At 48.0% G+C, this 20,695-nt stretch overlaps 1 protein-coding gene across 3 annotated transcripts; it reads right to left on the bottom strand.

Annotated features, from left to right (window-relative positions):
• Window positions 1–633: 633 nt before the first annotated feature.
• Window positions 634–20,463, bottom strand: TCEA2 (transcription elongation factor A2). 3 transcript variants are annotated; one of them, XM_083744702.1, is made up of 11 exons: window positions 20,174–20,347; window positions 18,086–18,114; window positions 15,855–15,917; window positions 14,681–14,786; window positions 13,891–13,981; window positions 6,594–6,727; window positions 6,183–6,239; window positions 4,684–4,838; window positions 2,403–2,549; window positions 1,838–1,909; window positions 634–968 (listed from the first exon to the last, which is right to left on the bottom strand). In XM_083744702.1, the coding sequence occupies exons 2-11, from the start codon at window positions 18,098–18,100 to the stop codon at window positions 960–962; spliced, it is 849 nt and encodes a 282-aa protein (XP_083600828.1). In that variant the 5' UTR covers window positions 18,101–18,114; window positions 20,174–20,347; the 3' UTR covers window positions 634–959. The 3 variants fall into 3 exon arrangements, with proteins under 3 accessions (XP_083600828.1, XP_083600827.1, XP_083600829.1); XM_083744701.1 differs by lacking the exon at window positions 18,086–18,114 and having other exon boundaries at window positions 20,174–20,463; XM_083744703.1 differs by lacking the exons at window positions 18,086–18,114; window positions 20,174–20,347 and adding an exon at window positions 17,827–17,906.
• Between the last annotated feature and the right edge of the window lie 232 nt (window positions 20,464–20,695).

Below are 20,695 nucleotides of genomic sequence, written 5' to 3'. Positions count from 1 at the left end.
GCTGCTCAGAGGCCAGCAACATTGCTACCCACTAAGGAAGGCGAGAGAATTTCGAGGCAGAGTTCTCAGCACCCCTGGCAAATGTCAATTCCCAGATTTCTTTGCGAGGAGGAGCCATGACTATTATAAATGTGTAGTGGAGATAAACCCTAAAAGGTCCGGAGCACGGCATCAAACAGACAACCACGAAGTTGGAGGGCGAAGCACGAGAACGAAGCCTGACCTTTACCCCCTTTCCAGTGCCAAGCGCTTCCTAATGGAGGTAGTCCTCATGAGGTTCTTATTCGGTGTGCTTTGTTGCTCTGAATCCGTCCCACTCACACACCTTTCCTTTGCAACACCTCTTCTGAGGCGTCTTGCCGTACAGCCTGGTTCTGGGAGAAGATCTCCTTTGAAACCCCCAGCCCAAAAGGAACTCCTTATGGGTTGCGCGTCTCGACTGAGAATTGCCCATAGAATTTTATTCCATAGACATAAAGCTTCGGTTGCAGTGGCTGCGAATGTGGCTTCCTACGTCTCCCCTCCTCTGCCTAACAGAGTGAGGCAGACGTTCGTTTCAGCTTTTGAGAGAGGGGATGAGAAAGGAAAGTCGGAAGAAGCTACCATACGCTCAAGACGAGACACCTGGCCAAATTTCTTTTAAAAAAAAACAAAACAAAAAAAAAGTTTAATACTGTTCCAGACCCTCACAAAATACTGATTCAGGATGAGAAACTCCAAAGGTGGTCAAGTCCACACAAATTCTCCATCCGGCCCCCTCCCAGCCTCCAACCCCGGCTGCTGCTCTTTCCAGAGGTGTGCAGGCAGCCAGGACCTCCTCTCCCCGGATGATGTACAGAGCACAAAGCAAACTCGGCGACAAAAACAGTACAAAAGTTGCTGGCGGTGTTGGGGTGAATGTATGGCAGAGATCCGGCCCAGCGTTGGCGGCTGCAACTGATGCCCTGGTCCGGGATGTCTCAGCAGAACTGCAAGAAGTTGGTAGGATTGGAAAGAGTCAACCAAAATGCCTCTGATTTTACCACAAAACACAGAAGGAGCAGAGAGGGCTCTCTGCAGAATGACCGGATTTGATTTTCTTGCTGCTGCGCAGTATTGGCAAGGGAGGGAAGGAACTCGGGAAGACAGAGAGGGCTGACAGGGCAGGGAGAATGGCCTGAGAGTTGTGGTTTTTTAAATTAAAAAAAGTCACATCCTGCCTACTGGAATCCCATTGCAGCCATTATGTGTCATGGACTTTAACCTTTTAGGCTGCAAGCCGAGGTCAGACTGAACACAGTACTTCTGTCTGCCAATGTGATGCCTTCCATATGTTGGACTACAACTCCCATCATCCCTGAGCACTGGCCGTGCTGACTGGGGCTGATGGGAGTTAACAGTCCATCAGTGTCTGCAGGGCAATGCATTGGCTAGCCCTGCTGTAGACACACACAGAGAGAGAGAGAGTCCTCAATTAAAGATAACAAAGAGACCGAGCCACAGGAGCTCCATTAAAAGTGGTCTCAACATTACTGAAAATACAAGTTGGGTCACTGCGTAGCAGCAAACACAGGCCAATCTGTAAACAACAACCCAGTTCAGATGATAAGAGTGTGTGTGAACTATAAAACAATTATCCAAACAGCACGGGACAAGATCTGAATGATCTATGCATATTCTCCAAGTGTCTGAAGGAGTGCAAAGCAACACTGGAGAGCTCATCCTACGTTGTTTGGGGAATTGTTTTATTCTTCACAAGTGCCATTTCATCCGGAGAAGAGGTTGGTGGAAGACGCTGTGATGGAACTGCAGGTTTTGCCTTTAGGTCAAATAAATAAAGGGAGTCAGGCATGCTTACCTTCCAGCGGTTCCCACACTCATTGCACACAACAAAAGTGGTCATTGGCTCGTCTGAACTGCGGGTTTGCACCTGTGTTGAAGGAAGGAAACGCCTGAGGGTGAGTGGAATCTGTACTGCTGGTCTCCAAGCCTTGCCCTGTAGCAATCTTTCCACATCACCTCCCATCATCTGCACTTGCTTGTTTGCCCGCCACTCGTTTTGGAACTGAAAACTAGTGCTCTAGCCAGCAGCAGCTCCACAAAAACCTGTTCTGAGGATTTTGGGGAGGGGTGAGAAGGTTTCCCCGCTATTAGCAAAGCTACCCGTCCTGATGTTGCCAGGGATGGAAGAAAACCCAAACAATCCTATCACTTCCACCAGTAGAAGCGGACAGCTGTATTGTCCTTTCCCTCAAGTGGCCTGGTACAAATCTGGGCTCAATCCTGACGGGAACTGATCCTTCCACGGAGAAGCAGAAGACCCTCACCTCTCAGTGGATTTCATGAAATGAGAGGTTGTTCAGGACCTCGAGAAGCAAACCAGCAGGTCTTTCAGGGTGCCCTGTGCACACCTGGAGCCTCACCTGGGTGTAGGTGCAGTTCTTTTTCTTGCACTTCCCGCAGGTGAAGAGGTCGGTCTGGGTCCCTCCCGTCTTGGCCATCTGATGCTCCCGAATGGCCTCCTTCGTCATGGCTTTCCGGATTTCTTTCAGCTCGTTGCTGGCCATTTCCTTTCAGGGAAATAAGATAAGGGCATCCGCTCAGTTTGGCTTCTCTCTCTCTTTTTTTATTTATAAAAAAGAATACTGCTTTATTTAGAATTCAGCAATAACAAAGGGAAAAACCACAGTAATTGCTACATCAATTCATTACAATTAACCAATTTTAACAATATATAAATAGTAATAGAAAAGTTACACAACATCACTTTTAACTTACTGAAGTTTTCATATTACATTTTTATCTCTTTATCTCTCTCTTAACAAATCAAAAAGAGAAAGACCAAGAAAGGAGGCACACAAAAAAGAAGAGGAAGAAGAAGGGGGGGGGGAGGAAAAAAGGGGGGAGGAAAAAACAAAACAAAAGAAACACATTTGACTTCCGATTAGACTCATTGTGTTATTATTTCTACTATTTTTTCACACACAGTTCCAAATTATTGTATTGCTTTCTTTGTTTTCATCAAGTATCAAAAAATATTATATTTGTTGTTTTACAAGGATCATTCTATTTCTGCCAGGAGATATTTGTTATTGTAATGTTTTTTTCAGATATTCTTTAAAGATTTTCCATTCTTTCTGAACTTTCTGTTTTGGATAACCTCTAATTCTCCATGTGCTCAGTTTGGCTTTCTTAATTTGCACACTAGCGAGCTGCATTTCCGTTAAACATGTTCAAAGACACTCCATAATGATCTTTTGTCCCACACAGTCGTCAGAAACCATGGAGCAAATGAGCTCCCCCTGAAAGAGCTATGATCTTAACCTTTTTGATTCCACTGGCCAGTTTGAGTACAGCAGGAAGAGCGGGGGGGGGGGGCTGAGAGGAGGAAAGCGGCAGTTTTAAACAACAACAGAAGCTTGAATAAAACAGAGTTCGGAAGACACTGGCGGTGATGGGAAGAGGCAGATTAAAACAAGGTTTGAGTACGCCACAAGGGGGATTGGGAAACGCTCTGCTGTGTTTGATTCTGCGTTGTTACCACACTGCAATTTCTCCTTGTTAAAATTGTTTAAAAGATGCACACGCACTGCCAATCAGTGTCTCTCCTTCCCTGCTTTACTCAAGCTTCTGCTGCTGTTTAAAACCACTTTTCCTCTCAGTGGGGCAATGGTCACACACAGAGACAGACCCCTCTTCCTTGCCACTAAGGCCTTCCCTTAAACCCCCTCCCCACACTTACAGCAGACATGAGTTTCCTCCTTCCAAGGAGAATAAAATACAGAGCAAGAAATTCAGTGTGCTGCTACAAACGTCCCATCAGTACAAGCATCTCTGCTTGCCTCATGGAGACACCTCCTCTCATCCCTCTGCATGTGGCTCTGGGGTTCTCCCACCCACCCCAGAGCCAATGGGGGGGGGGGAATGGGGAGGGAGGGAGGTGGCAAGTCCGGCTGAGCTAGCAGAAGTTCTTGCAAGGGCTTCCACTAGTGGGATTCCAGGCCCAAGTCTCTATTGTGAGTCCCATACCTTAAAATACATACCACATTTTTTGCTCTATAAGACACACTTTTCCCCTCCTAAAAAGTAAGGGGAAATGTGTGTGCGTCTTATGGAGCAAGTGCAGGCGGGAGGCTCTGCTCAGCGCTCCCTTTAAAGAGTGCGTGGAGTGTGTATGTGGCTCTTGGGGGCTTTTACCCCCCCAAAGTGTGTGGTTCTTGGGGGCTTTTACTTCATCTGCTGTCCTGGCTTATGGGATAGCCACGCAAAGCTTCTTGAGGGCAGGGGAAGCCTTCATTCCGCTGCCCTGAAGAGGCTTCGCTCAGCTATCCCAGAAGCCAGATCCCTCTTGCTGTTCTGGCTACTGGGATTCAGAATTTTTTTTTCTTGTTTTCCTCCTCCAAAAACTAGGTGCATCTTATGGTCTGGTGCGTCTTATAGAGCTAAAAATACAGTACTTTATCCTTTTAAGTTTTTCTCCTGAGGATGCATGTCAGAGCTGGCCCAAAGCATTTGACCCCTCTGCAAAGGCCTTTCCCCTCTGTTTATAGACAGTCATTTTAACCCTACACTGGATATTCTTCCTTATCAACAGCAGCCGTTTAGGATTTTGGTAACAGAACTGCATCTTTGTAAGATCAGGCTGTTTAGTAGACTGGGGCAAGCCTCAGTGGGTTTTTCAGGCTATGCAACCGTCCATCTCACCTCTGAGGTCATCACTGCAATTTGCTCTGCACTGATCACTCCACACAAGACATTCTTTCGGAGGTCAGGATTCTTGGAGTCCTTGAGGTTGGAGATGCGGCTCCTGACCCGGTTCTTGTACTTCAAATCTGTGTTCTTGACATCTTGGTATATAAGTTCAAAAGCCATTAAGGAGCACCACCTTCAAGTTGCCTTTGTTTGCCCCAGCTCCAAACATGCTAGCCTGACAGTCCAAACCAAGGTTTGGGTATCATGGAGAGCTCTGCATCAGCAGAGGAGTCCCAGGACCCTGAGGATGGAAGAGATCACCTTGGAAGTCCCTCTGCCAGGCACCTTCAAAAATTAAGAGGGGGGAGACTGCCAAGTGACCAGGAATCCTACATTCCCTGCTCCTGAGGTTTCCTAGCCCACATTCTCCTCTCTGGGAGCTCTCTCAGCACTTTTACTACAACACCTTTACTACAACACCCTTCACAGGACAATAGAGAACCCATAGCCCAGGGGCTGGGAACAGGATCCAGCCTAACCCCCACAGGCCAAATTTGACTCCCCATCTGTCAATCGGCTGATATTACAATGATGGCAGGTGACGCAGCGCTTTGGAGGCCCGACAATCAGCTGATTGTTACTTGAAAGAGTCGTGCAAACCTCTTTGCCAGACCCTTACTAAGAGCCCTGCACTGCCTCGTGAAGTCCCAACAATCAGCTGACGGTCTGTGCTTCGGAAGGAAGGTGTGTGATGCTTCTGCAGCGCCACCAACCGGCTGATCATCAAGACTTCGGAAGCACTGAACACGGGATCGGCTGGTCTGGGATCTGAACTTGGGGTCTGCAGCACTTCCAGAGCCCCAGCCAGGGCAGCTTTTGATCTGCCCACATGACACCAGGTGATTGGCAGGTGGGTGTGGCTTGATCAAAATGGCTTGGTGGGCCAAATTATTACAGTCATACCTCAGGTTACAGACACTTAAGGTGGCGTTTTTTGGAGTTGTGGACTGCCGAAACCCAGACGTACTGGAACGGGTTACTTCCGGGTTTCGGCGGTCGCGCATGTGCAGAAGCACTCAATCGCACTTTGCACATGCGCCGAAGTGCCGAATCACAACCCCCGCATGCGCAGACGCGGGTTGCGAACTCTGCGGGTTGTGAATGTGCATCCCGCATGGATCACGTTTGCAACCCGAGTGTCCACTGTATTATTATTACATTGACTAGCCTCTCAAGTTAAGCTCTCCTGCTGAACTTACTCTTATCTCTGGCTCCCAGGGCGTCCGGCTCCACTGCCATTCTGTCATTTTCCTAAATGTGAGGGTTCTTGGTAACCTCAAAAACTACATTTCCCAGGATTCTCTGGGAGGAGGCCCTACTAAACTGCTTTTAAGTGTATCATGGCACAGAGAGAGTTTAAAGTGTGAGGATTGGGAGTTTGCCTTTGAAATAGCGGCTGCCCAGAAATCCCCCATGCCTCCTTTCCAATGCTACAAATAAAACAAGGATATATTCTTCAATCTGGCCTGCAAGCTGCTCGCAGTCGGCACCGATGGTCACGTAGTCATCTGTGAAGAAACAAGAAAACTGGAAGGTAGCCTAGACTACATTCCCTAAGCAAGCCGTTGCCTTCACATTTCGGCACCAGGTTCCCACTGCACTGAACCAGAGACTCACATTTAATGAAGTGTGCCCATCGGCGCCATTTGTCTACATACAAAGTTATGGGGTTGGACTAGATGACCCCTGCGGGTCCCTTCCAAGTCTATGATTCTGTGAAAGCTCAGAATTTACTAGTGCTCGCTATGAACACCCGCAAACACGGGCTGTTTTGAAAAGGGCACAGATTCAGGAATGCAAGGAAGACAGCGCTGATGGAAAGGAGAAGAGGTGAGGGAAAGACTCGCTCCTTTGCTCCTTACTGTCCGTCTGCAGAGCGGAGGTCAGCATTTCTCTGCATTTGTTGCGCACCGTATCGCACGTGACAGGCACTGGTGGGAAGGTGGTGATCTTGGGCGTGGTGGGGGTCTTCGGTGGGTCCTGCCTTTTGGCGGAGCTGGAAGAGAAAGGAAGCTGGTCAAAATTTCTCTGCTCATTTTCTAGAAGTCAAATTGTGAAAGTCTAGGAGGAAGGTGGGCTTGCAGCTGGTAAAGGACCCCTGGACGGTTAAGCCCAGTCAAAGGCGACTATGGGATTGCGCCGCTCATCTCGCTTACAGGTCGAGGGACCCGGTGTTTGTCCAGAGACAGATTTTTCCGGTTTATGTGGCCAGCATGACTAAACCGCTTCTGGCGCAACAGAACACGGTGATGGAAACGCCTTTTTACCTTCCCGCCACAGCGGTACCTATTTATCTACTTGCACTGGAGTGCTAGGTTGGCAGGAGCTGGGACAGAGCAACAGGGATTCGAACCGCCAACCTTCTGATTGTGCAAGCTCAAGAGGCTCAGTGGTTTAGACCACAGCGCCACCTGCGTCCCAGTTGGAGGGGGGGCTCTGAGTGAGAATTCAGACCAGCCTTTGACGTCCTTGAACCATCCAACTGATTTGGATTGCATCTCCCTGACTGGGGCTGATGGGAGTTATAGAACTGGTCTGGCAAAGGCTGATTTTGAGTTCACACAAGCTTTGGACAATCCAAAACCTTGAGAAACCAGTGCAAACAGATGTAGAGTTTCTTAGCTGTTAAGCTTTTGTCTGCATCCACTGGTCAAACAACTGCCGAGTTCCTTTATAGTTGTGGTGTCCATTCTAGCCTCTTAATTTGTGCTGCACTAACTGTACTTCCAGACACAGCACAAAGGTAGCCTTATTATAGCACAATATTACAAGGCAGCCAACACCCCACATTTCTGGAACTGGAACCAGCTCAGAACGTGCACAGCCTCTCCTGATTCAGACATTGCAGAAAAATACTGATGGAGTCTCACCCCAAATCTCCTAATAATTGCTTTCAATGATTTCATCTAGATCAGGGGTGAGGAATCTTTCCCCCTAGAGCTTACACACAATTGAGCATTTTCAACCATGAACAGGTGTTCTGGAAACAGCGTGAAGCATATTTCTAAAAATAATTTTATTATTTATATAACGCCCATCTTGACTGGGTTGCCCCAGCCACTCTGGGCAGCTCCCAACAATAAATCTCTCTCTCTCACACACACACACACAGAGGTTTTTAAGAAGAGCATGGGTGGCCATGCGGGGGAGGAGGTACCCCAGGGCTAGGGATGGGATTGCTGAGTTTCTGCACCCTCTTCAAACTATTCCCAGGAACTTTGGGGGGATGGCCAGGTTCATGGCATGCTGCTAAAATGACCAGGGGCTGAGAGGTCCCCTCCAGCCAACTGTATGGCTTGCACTGAAGCTTTCTGTGCACAAACAGCACAGCTTTCCGGCTGCACAACAGAACATCACCATCCCCATGCAGTTCCTCCTGTGCCCTTAAATTTGATCTGTAGAATCCAGAGACTCCCATGGAGCAATTTTGGGGGTGCACTGGGGGGGGGGAATGTAGGAGGGAAAGAGAAAAGCGAGTTCCTTTTGCACGAGCAGAAGTCTGTTTGTGCAACGCTGGATTCTGCCCTATGGGTATATCTGCACTACAGATTTTTAAGTGACTTAATCAGCATTACTTTTTCCCAGGGAGTCCTGGGAAGTGGAGCACTGAGCAGGTCTATGGAGGAGATTGTAGAGTCCTCTGCACGCTCATCAAACCAATTCCCAGTATGAAATCAGAGAAGTCTCCTTGGCAGGTATGTTCTGCAATTCCCTCGCCCACTTCTGCTATAGCCATTTTTGCTTTGTTTCATTCCCACAGAAAGCAGGAACGTGAACAAAGGTCTGTAAGCATTTATCCCTCTTGCAAACCATGTCAAGAGCTCCCAATCTGGGGACCCCCTCCCACACTCTCATGGCACCTGGGATGAGATTTAGAACACCCCTGATATGCTTATTTCCTTGTGGCATCAACATTAGCTCCCATCCTAGAATCATGAGAGTTGGAAGGGCCCCTAAGGGTCATCCAGTCCAACCCACTGCAATGCAGGAAAATGCAAGTTATCCCTTACAGGGATCGAAACTGCAGCCTTGACATTACCAGCACCATGTTCTAACCAACTGAGTTACCCAGTTGCATTAATCTTCCCATTCATCAGGTGTCGTATAGTTCCACCTTTGGCAGTGAAATGAGCGCAACAGGTTCTGTCTCTGAAATCTCCAGATAAGTTTCGGTCTCCCGTCTGAAACTGCAGAGAGCTGTTGTCAGTTCGTGTAGTGTATATCTGGCTTGCAGGCCAGATATAGCCTTCAGAGGGTTCCCACTGGCCCGCACTTTATCCTCATTCCCCCCACCTTTAACGTCCCCCCTGCATCGTTTCCTGCTGGTTGCAGAGGGATTTCTCTCCCTCCCTCCCACCCACCCAGCCAGCAACACAGAAATGCAGCAAACTGCAGGAGCAAAGGCCTAATCCTGATCAGGATCATAGCCTGTGTGGAGGTCATCCTTGCAGGGCTTGCTACCACCACCGATCAGTGGCGGCAGAAGCTTTGCTTGTTGCTTAGCAGCCGCATCTTTACCTGTACCATACCTGCCGTCACATGTCAGGTGTGGGCCAGGTGGACATGGTTTGGGCAATAACAGCTTTACAAATTTAACCCTGCCAGGCCTAATTTGGCCTGTGGACAATGTTACCCACTGCTGCTGTATAGGGTAATGTCTCTACACAGAGTGCTCTAGTAACTTCAGTCATGAGGGCAACCAGCTGCCATAGGCGACACCACTGAAATATGATGCATCGGAACCGGGCAAACTAAGCCCTTTGACAGCACTTTCTTCCCAGTGAATGGGTAATTTAGAGGAACAGCCAACATACTGTTCTCTAGAAACCAGTCACAGCATCAACCCTCTGCAATAATCTCTCAATACATTAGAAAATCCATCTGTTGGATATCTCGCACAAACCTAAAAAAACCACAATTTGTTACAGAGACCGGTTTGGATACTTGAGAGACTTATCCTTCTCTGTTGACTAGCAGTTTTAAAAGATGGCACTTTTACAATATAGCTATGGTATTCTGACCTATATTTGCAGTGTTTCCCATTTTATTCACAGTATCTTCCGTAAACTGCTTAGGAATGTTTGTCAGAAATGTTAAGAAATATGTAACTTTCTAAATAAAATGCGCAGGAGACATCACTACGATATCCCCGTATACAAAAAAAGCCTCCACTTTGCCCTATGTCCCACTGTAATCTCTCTGTAATCCATGGCCTCATGCTGAGATAACAAAGTTATACAGAGCTTGTTTTGATGGCTGAACCACAATCCATGTGCTTTGAAAGCAATTGCCGGGCAGCTGGAAGTAAAGGCTGCAACAGATCTCCCAATGGGAATGTCAGGTCCCAGATTACGGCCACCCAAAAGCAGTAATTTCCACATCGCTTTCCCTGGAGCCATTCCAATAGCTTGGCTGGAACCTATAAATGCTTATTACAACATCTTGCCACCTTCTGCTAACTCAAGTCAGCACTGCTGTTTGAATGTCCATAAAATGATATGCTCAAGGAAGCTACACATGAATGGCTGTCACTGGATTTGGGCAAGTGTAGGACTGGAACTCCAGCTGCGAGCGTGAAAACTTTTGTTGCTTCCCAAGGACAGCCGGCCTACTCATAAAGCCAGCGTTCCAACCTGGTCAGAAGAACGCTGCTGCACTGAAAGCCTGTGTAGTTTGGATGGACCATCCATAATGATCTGGGCAGGAGGCAGAATTGATCTGCCTACATCGCAAACAGTTAAAAATGTCTCACTACACTTTTCTTTATGCCAAAACACAGTGGATGGGTGTGGCTCTTGAACCAGTTTATTTGCTAGTCAATCAGGGCTTGATCAGACCAACGAATGACCCTGGGTTTTTCCACCCACCTTTTATTTTGGCCTTCCTCTACCATTGCTCAATTGAGCTGCTCTATAGGTCTCCGCGAAATTAAATGACACCTGCTTCTTGGGAGAAAAGCAATGACAAACCTAGAAAGCATCTTAAAAAGCAGAGACATCACCTTGCCAACAAAGGTCCGTATAGTTAAAGCTATGGTTTTCCCGGTAGTGATGAATGGAAGTGAGAGCTGGACCGTAAAGAAGGCTGATCGCCGAAGAATTGATGCTTTTGAATTATGGTGCTGGAGGAGACTCTTGAGAGTCCCATGGACTGCAAGAAGATCAAACCTATCCATTCTGAAGGAAATCAGCCCTGAGTGCTCACTGGAAGGACAGATCCTGAAGCTGAGACTCCAATACTGTGGCCATCTCATGAGAAGAGAAGACTCCCTGGAAAAGACCCTGATGTTGGGAAAGATGGAGGGCACCAGGAGAAGAGGACGACAGAGGACGAGGTGGTTGGACAGTGTTCTCGAAGCTACCAGCATAAGTTTGACCAAAGTGTGGGAGGCAGTGGAAGACAGGAGTGCCTGGCGTGATCTGGTCCATGGGGTCACAAAGAGTCGGACACGACTAAACGACTAAACAACATCAACAACAAATAGGTCTCTAATTTGCACTTCCTCTCCACCAGGGCTGGGCGTTTCGGCTTTTCAACATTGTGCTTATCATCAGCCAAACATCACGATATAGTGACAAATCACGATGTTGAAAAGCAAAGGGAGGAATAAGCTGCGTCAGCCCCAGAGCCTGTGAGACGCCAGGGTGTAACCACCTCAACTCCATCAGCAGGAGTGGCGGCAGTTTCACCTCCAGGCACTGGCAGTGGAGGGACTTGGGAGCGACGGTGGTTTCACCAGCGCCATTGAACTCTGGCCCTCAAACCAGTCCAATACATCACCCAGGCCTACTCTCCATTTATGGCACCCTGATCCTCATTTGATTGGAGGGTGGCAGCTATACAGAGTAGCAGATGGAGCTTTCAGCCCCATAGTTTGATCACAGCCAACAGAAACAATGTTGTTGTTTTTTTTGCTTGATTTTACAGCGTGCAAGTTTTAAACAAACATTTCCTAACACTTCAAGGCATATGGGAACTGGCGTTCGCTGGCGTTCAGAGGAGCCGGCGTTTTTAATTAAAGTAATTTGGGACAGAGGAAAACTCAAAACACACAGCTGCATTTTGTCTCAAGAAAGCCCAATGACACTACTCTCCTGAAGAAGTCAAGTAAGTAAAGGCTTAAGCCTGAATGATGGGTGCAAGTAAGGAGAGTGCTGCTACCCTACAGACCAACATAGGAACATAGTTCAATGAAGCTAGTTCAGTGAAGTGGCTGCCCCTATGGTTCTGACCATTTCAACCTCACCAACACAATTTGGAAAAGGAAGGGTTACTTACACTGAGATAGTTGGGCATGCTCAAACCTCATGAGGATCATGTCCTTCTACAACTGATGTCTACCAGTGTGAACCTAGCCTAGACATCCTCTGAGTTTTTCCCAACCTGAGAAACTAGGAAATGGAGCAAAATAATGGAAAATCTCAACTTCTTTCCTTCCTGGTTGAACAAAATTAAGGTTCTGCCTCCTGTCACTGTGGAGAACAGTCTTAAGCTATAAAATCAGTGTTAGGTAAAGGGTCAAAATCCAGAGAGGTTTACAGAAGGGACCCAATGAGGAAGCAACCGCCAGTAGCTCTGAAGGCCGCACATCTCGTGTCCAGGAAGAAACACATCACCCCTTACTGCAAAAGTGTCACTTGAGAATGGGCCTCATATGGAGGGCTGGTCATTTCCGACCCCTGGCTATTAGGGCTGTGTGCTGGATTCGAACGAGGCCAGAGTCAACTCAGGCATAGGTGTCATTCCTTAAGCGCTGGAAAAGTCATGTAAAGGCAGCCACAATTTTCACAGGTCAGGTTGGATTGGCCCAGAGTGATCTGTGGTTGGCGGGGGGGGGGGGGGAGACCTCAGGCAGGAGGAACAGGCAGGTTGGGCACAAAGCCACATGAAAGAGGCCAGGACCTACACTGGTTAAAGTGGGCCCAGCACCACAGCTCTTCTTCCTACCTGACATGACCCCATCCCCACCTATGCAAGGACAGTTGTTGGATGGACGCATAGATCCTGTGGGGTTCAGGTGTTGCTTAGCAAAAGGCTTTCCTGTGGGAAAGCAGCTTATGAACCAGCAGCACCACACAGAATTGGATCCTCCCGCTTAACAGTTGCTAAGGGTAGGGTCTGATCCTCCCAGATCCAGTCCTGTACAGTGCCATGCGCCACCCATCTTTTAAAAGGTTTCTTATGGAATGAAAAACCCGTGGTCTTGCCCCCACCCCTGAATTGCTTGGGGATGATTTTAGGGTGGGGGGCTCCTGGGGCGGGGCAAATCACCCTGATCCAGGGGCCACAGGGCAGATTGCTATTAACAGTCTGGAGAAGAATGGTATCAACAGAACCTGGAGCTGAGAAGTTGCGGGATTGTTGCATGACATACACTTTCTATTTAAATAGAATTTTGTCCCATTGTTCTGCTGCAGCTGAGGAAAAAAGGACAACTTCTCTTTTGGTGTCAAAACTAAGTGGAAAGTGAAAACGGGAAAGAGTCTTGTGGCACCTTAAAGACTTAACAAATATTCATGCATATTTTTATTTTATAATATATATATATTATACGCACACATCTGCTGAAGTGAATTGTAGTCCATGAAAGCTCATGCCATAATAAAATTTGTTAGACTTTACAGTGCCAAAAAGCACTCTGCTGCTTAAGCTGCAACAGCCTAACACAGCCACCCCTCTGGGTAAGTGCACTTGGGGGAGGGAGGAGAGTACAGGTTAATACGTGGGGGAAGGGGGCAGAACCCAACACAAAATAAATCAACAAAAACGGAAGTGATGTTTTTATTAATAAAGGATGAGCATGAGAGAGAATAAAGGAGGAATGAAGATGAATCAAATAATAAACAATGGTAATCAAAATAAACTCACAAAAGCCACTGAGTTTTGTAGACATTTATTTTTTTCCATTTACAACTATAGCATTAAAAAAAACACAACATGATACCACACTGATAGGTCTATCTGCAACCACTATTTTCTATTCCTCACCATCATGAATTAAGGGCAGCCTTAATTTGACTATACCAAGATAAAAAAGCTTCCCATTCCAACAGGCCAAGTAAAGAAATCAAAATTAATACCCAAAATGGAACGTTAGGGGCGGGAAGAGGAATACGAGGTGCAAAAGTGCCACCTCTGGCTAACAGGAAACATTATTACCTTTGGTCTCTTGAGTCGCCACTCTCCTTTGAGGAGGAAGTTGGCAAGGAGGAATTCTTTTTCTTCTCGTCACTCTTATCCTCTGAGGCATCTGAATGCGGGGGAAAGGAGCAATGGCAAAGGAAGCAAGAAGCAGAAAAAGTTAAATCAAGAGGAACTGCAATCTTCTCTGCAGGGCATATGCCCAAGGCTGCCTGGCATTTGATCACCCTTAAGTGACCTTCTCTTTATAGGCCCGGCCCTATAAAGTTCTAAAGCAACTGTTCCTAGGACAGTGTGACTACTTGATGTGGCCACAAATCGGATCGCCCTCCCCCTTCTGCTCCAGGGCCAGTCATCTGTCACATGACCCTGCTATACAAAGCAGCCGCTAAGACCTCAGCTCCCATGTTTCCTCATGAGATGCCACACTCAGAAAACAGCTTTAAATTTTAGGAGCAGGGCAAATGCTGTGACTCAGCTTACACACCCAACTAGCGCAATTATGTTCTATCACCTTTCGGACTGCTTTTGCTGCGGGCACAAAGGTAGTTTTGTCACTAAAGCAGGCAGAAGGAGCCCCAATCCCCACCTACATACTCATTTCAGCAACCTATTAGCCTTTGAGAATCAACCATGGGTACAAGCAAAAAAAAGGAGAGAGAGGAATGGGCTGTTGCTCCCCCCACCCCTTGGCAGTTGATTGACCACTAATGGCCACAGATAACTGGGGTAGACAAATCCTTGCTCCAGTCTAGGAGGGCTTATCTTACGTTCTTGAGAATCTATCCAAACATGCTTAGTCCCTCACCAAGGAGTTTCTTCCAGGCCTTGATAAGCGATTTGGCAAGTGCGATCACATCTTCATCTGTGCTTTGCTTCCGGAGTGCATTCACAGACATCCCAATGCGAGTGGACTGCAGATCGTGAAGGAAGAAATCACCAGGTCATCATATGACCAGCTAGACAGAAATCTCCACAACAAGGAAACCAGTGGCCCAAACAAGTCAAAGCAGCAATAATTAAAGGCTAAGACCAAATCTCAGACAGGTCGCACTAGGTTTACTCCATGAAACAGTAATTGTAATGCTGTGTGCTTTATAACCCTCTTATCATTCATCACAGCAAGGATTCTCCCCTCCCCTCCTTACCGCATAGGACCTTGATTTTGTTCTCCACGGCTCTGGGACATCAAGGACTTCTTACAACTAGAGACAGGACACTGTGCGACATAGTCCAAACACTAGAGCCCAGAGAGTCATGCAAAGGAACTGATAAGCAGCAGGGTCAGGACAATAGAAAATAAGCACTCCGTGCAATTTTTAGTTCAGTTAAGGAATTCATGGCCACAGGATGAAAACTAGGAGATGGAACTTCTTTTCTGTTTGGCTCAGGAAAGAAAGAGAAGTCTAGTATTGGCTTCTAGGCATAGCAGACACAAGGACAGTCTCCATGATCAGAGGTAGGATTCTGAGAGACTGCTGCTGTTGGGGGTGGCAGCCACTCTCATCCCCCCTGGGTGGATTGGATGGGCCTGGTCTGATCCACAAAGGCAGGTTGTATTATCAGTTTGTCTACCAAACACAGAGATTGCCACCCCTTTTTTGGCCCAAGGGATGCAGTCGCCAGTAGCCAACCATCCAGGGGTATCATGTCAGAGCCTCCTGCTCCTCCTAACTCATTAAATCCAATGTCTAGGTAGGGAGCAGCTGAGCACCTTGCCAACTACGTTTTTTTTTTCTTTTTGTTGAATCTACCAAAATTGGGAGAGGATCTTGGGGGGGGGGGGACCATATTAGGCCCCTGGGTCACACACCTGGAGATGGGAGTGCTTGAACTTGGGATCTTCTGCCTGCTCTACCACTGAGCTATGGTATTCCAATATGTGACCGTGCGGCCTACATGAAACAGACTAGCAGGTGTAAAGGGAGAATTCATGCTGGCAGTAAGGTAAAAGACAAATGGCATCCATCAACATGAATTACCTGTAGCAAATCCAGAGTTATTGGCATACTTTTCAGCTCCTTCAGCAAATCCATTGCCCCTTCCTGGAAGGAAAAGGAATTCAACAAATTAACAGAAACTGACAAGCGAATTAAGTCCAAATTGCTTCTATGTGATCATCAGATAACAGGCACAGCAAATTAAGAACGGAATTCCTCAAACAGGCCTGTTGCATCTAAAATCCTTTCTCGAAAAGAAACATCCCCAGCCGAAGCAGCAATTTTTGTTGCAGATGACTGCAGCTGTAAACTGTGTAACATTTCACAAATCAAGATAGATTCCAACTTTTTCCACTGTGAGGGGATTTTCACTCTGGCATGGAACATTATGTGGCTGAAAATGCAGCCATTGCAGCGTAGGAGAAAAGCATGTTTGAGATATTCATTACATGTATATAATTTAGAAAATATTTCTGCACCAGCAAAACAAGCTGGAGTTTCCAAACCCAAAGACTTTTGCATCTGTCTGGATGAGGAGAGAATCACCAATGCCAGCCAAATGGAAGGCTGGATCCACAAAAAGGGCAGGGTGGGGGTTCACAAATACCAAACAAAACAGACTTCATGAGCTGGCGGGGCTGCAGGGAATTTAAAAAACCAAAAGCCCTCATATGATTTATAGAAATTTAGAAAATGAGGTTAAATAAAACCAGAGGTTTTTAATGATCTTTAATAAAGCAGTGGCACCTGGTACCCTTGAATCTGTTCCTCCGCCTCTCAATTGATGAAAGAATCTGCACAGGCTGATTTTTTTGCAGTGCTAACCAGACACACATCAGCCTGGAATCTATCAAGACTGGTCAGCAGCTCCTCTGCCCATTCCATCAGACAGGGAATGACTTGCTTAGTTCAAAGAGTAAATATTCTGGACTCCTAGAAAAAGCAAGCTCTCTAGTGACCAACTGCAAAGGCAGGGAAAGAGGCCTATCCCGACAGACTCACTGGCTTTTGATCTCTTACTCTCCATAAAGAGGGTCTGTTTCATCTCTGAAAGGGATGCAATCGCCAGAACAATCTGACAAGGAAAGAGGCCATGGAGAGCTCAATCTGAGCAAAGCTGCAAGGCCCAGGAACTACAGCAATATCCAGAATAAACAATCTGCTCTTTAACAAAGCTCAGTCCCTTTTCAGCTTTCTGAAAATCCATTCGAGCCAGGCCTCCCAGAAAAAATACAGGGAGGGCCAATTTCTGCTTTCACTGAAGGGTTTTTAATCGCTTCTTTGAATAGCAGTATGGCCAAGATAACAGTAATATCCAAGAATTGGCTTTATCCCTTAACCATGGGCCATTCTGACCCCACATAAGGCAATCCAAAAGGCAAAGGCTTTTTTTTGGCCACAGAAATTAGGCCAGTGAAAGATATATTGGAGCTCATATGCTATTTTGAGCATCTTTGCGAAATACAACATGTATTGCAAGAAAATGGAAACTTATTGTGACTGTTTGTATTTAATAGTTTAAAACGTTTATTTTGTACACTGCCCTTGAATCAAGCCTGATGAAGAGTGGTATATGAAAATCATTTAAATAAAACCAAGCCAAACAAAAACAACTCAATCTGATTGCTACAAAGACAGCAGGAGGACTCTCTGCTGCTCTCAAGGAGGTGGGAAAGACTGGGAACAATTAGTGCTGGAACAGTACGCATTCCTTGTATAAAGCAGTTGTCTGGGAAGGGAAAAAAATCTGCATTCTGCTCTCTGCATGGAAAGGAAATTCTAAAAAGTGGGGCACCCAGAGGAATAGGACAAGAGAAAATAGGGTGTCCTGTCCACTTTTAGTTCTGGGTCCTGGCTTCAGTCCTTTCCTGCCCAGCCCGCCACTTGTTACCTTGAGGGTCTAGGGCCCTCAACAGAAAAAAAGGCTCCACAACCCTAGTCTGGCTGTTTTAAGAAAAAGCTAGCGCACATTTGAAGCACCTACACTCACCGTCAAATCTATACTGCTACTCACGTTTCTTCTCTCATTCACAAATGACTGCCAACTGTACAAATCAACCAACTTTGGAATGAGCAGTGCTGTCCAATCAAGCCCACAGCCTGGAGTCTAGACACCCAAAATGTAGCCCCTGACATCTAGAAACAGCTCTTTGCCAAACCTGCTAAAAAGTAGGCCTTATTACTTGAAGAATGGGTTCAAGTGGAAACCAACTGCTGAGAACAGAGAAATGTCGGTGTCCAGACATGGGCAAGTATGGATTAAGGTAACTTACCTCAGGCAGCTCCATCTGCCATTTCTCATCTATGAAGACGTACAGGTCTTATTTCAGAAAGCGCATCATATGCACGGATCTTTTTCAGTCTGTACCTGAAAGTCAGTCTCTGCTTCAAGGCATAAATTAAAGGGCTGAAAGAGATCTGTGTATTCTCTCTTTACAAGCAGGATTGTGCACTACAAGGTGAAGAAGCGGAATTGCAGAGGCGATGAGAGCAGACGCAGCAGCCCTCACCCTGTATGAACTGCTTTAAATCCACAGGAGGAGTCATAGCTGTCAACGTTTCCCTTTTTTAAAGGGAAATTCCCTTATTCCGAATAGGATTCTTCGCAAGAAAAGGGAAAAGTTGACAGCTATGGAAGGAGTCTGGGGCCCCTTGACATGTCGTGAGACTACAGTTCGCATCTGCCCAACCAGCACAGTCAGTGGCCAGGGATGATGGGAGTTGTAGTCCAAGCCTCAGGCACTCTCCCAACACCAGGAACCTTGAAAAGAGAAAGGGGGTGGGATTTTCTAGGTGGAGCTTACAGCTGAGCAGAGCTGTACCACTTCAGCTGGGGGGTGGGGGGAGCTCACCTCAGTGAAAGCTCACCTATAAAAACGCCTTCCGCTTAAAACGTACACATAAGCAAATCCTAGCACTGGCTATTCAAATTAATTTACGTTTGTACCAGTAGAGTGTTCCATCTCAGGAGCCAGCCACCCCCATGCCTGAAGTGGTACAGCCCACACTGCCTGAGCTCTCTCTCTTAGCATGACCTACCTCGCAGGGTTCTAGTTACAGGTAGGAAGCCGTGTTGGTCTGCCGTAGTTGAAACAAAATTAAAAAAAATTAAATTATTTTTAAAAATCCTTCCAGTAGCACCTTAGAGACCAACTAAGTTAGTTATTAGGGACACGGATGGCGCTGTGGGTTTAACCACAGAGACGAGGACTTGCTGATCAGAAGGTCGGCAGTTCGAATCCCCGCAACGGGGTGAGCTTCCGTTGCTCAGTCCCTGTTCCTGCCAACCTAGCAGTTCAAAAGCATACCAGTGCAAGGCGTTTCCGTGCGCTGCTTTGGTTCTCCAGAAGCGGCTTAGTCATGCTGGCCACATGACCCGGAAGCTGTACGCCGGCTCCCTCGGCCAATAAAGCGAGATGAGCGCAGCAACCCCAGAGTCGGCCACGACTGGACCTAATGGTCAGGGGTCCCTTTACCTTTTTTAAGTTAGTTATTGGTATGAGCTTTCGTGTGAAAAAGTGCGCATGCACATGAAAGATCACGCCAATAACTAACTTAGCTGGTCTCGATGGTGCTACTGGAAGGAATTTATTTTATTTTGTTTCGACTACCTCGCAGGGTTATCGCAAGGAGGAAAAGTTGCACAACAGCCAAGGATGGGCAGGATACAAATGCAATAGGCCAGCATAAAATGAAATGAGCATATGCAAATGAGCACTGCACAGGGCCTTATTGAAGAAGAGGGGAAGGGCAACCCTTTCCAACCAAGGGAGGGGGCGTGGCGAAAAGCAGCATGCAGAGCAGTAGGCGGGCGCGAGGGCCGCGTGGGCGGAGCCAACTGCCGAGGAGCGCGAGGAGCGGTGGGCGGAGCCTTCAGTACCTGCAGAGGGGCAAATGGCGATGCGGGCTTCGGCCGGCGGGGCGGAGCTAAAGGCTAGGAAGAAGAAAGCGAGGGAGCGTCGGGGAGGCGAAATGGGCGGGGCCACGTCTCCGCGGGGTGGGCGGGGCTAACTCCCTCAGGGCGGCGCGGGGAACGTTGTGGGCGGGGTTAAAAAGCTGAAGGATGGGAATGCAGAGCGCGGAGGGACTGGTGGGCGGGGCTAATCCTTCACGAGACGCGGGCGGACGGTCGCCATGGAGACCGGGGGGGGGGACACAGAGCGTCCGCTCCCTGGTCAAAACGGAAAAACGGAGGGGGGAGGGAAGAGAGACGTTACCTGAGGAAGCTGAGGCGAAAGGCGGGGCTTTTTTGAAAAAGGCAACGGGAGCGCGCGCGCGCGACCTACCGAGGGGCGGGGCGACGACGCTGTGTGTGTGTTTGGGGGGAATCTTTCAGTCAGCGGCAGAAGAGGCTCACTCACCGCGTTTTTCTTGGCGACCATCTTGTCCAGCCGCTTGGCGATACGCACGACCTCCTCCTCCCCGCCCATGGCCGCCGGCTGCTCGGCTCGCCTAGGGCGCGTCGCGATGCGGCTGAGGGAGCCGTGCCGCAGTCCGGCGGGCCGCGGTGAGGAGCCGACGAGCTCGCACGCCGCCGCCTGATTCCGCCGTGCGCGCCGGCCCGAGGCACGACGGGAGACGTAGTCCCGTCGCGCCCCACGGGCCGCTTCAAGAGCGTGGCTCGGCGCGGGCCGGCTGCACTACCGCTCCCAGAAGCCAGCGCGCGCGGCACTGTTTTGGTCCGCGAAGCATTGTGGGAGGTGTAGTTGGGCGCTTGGCGGTCCGCCGTGGTCGGCGGCTGAGAGGAGGACTACAAGCCCCATCAAGCGCCTCGGCACAGCGGTAGCTCCGAGCGGGTTGTGCGAGGCTGAGGGGAATACTAGATAGAAATATTTCGGGCGAAGACGACGACGGCGCTGCTGTGTTTAATTTATGTTGTGTGG

Source organism: Podarcis gaigeae (assembly GCF_964106915.1).
Source record: "Podarcis gaigeae genome assembly, chromosome: 6".
Taxonomy (NCBI): Eukaryota; Metazoa; Chordata; class Lepidosauria; order Squamata; family Lacertidae; genus Podarcis; species Podarcis gaigeae.
The sequence above is the reverse complement of the archived record's forward strand: the minus strand, read 5'-3'. Positions and strand labels throughout refer to the sequence as shown.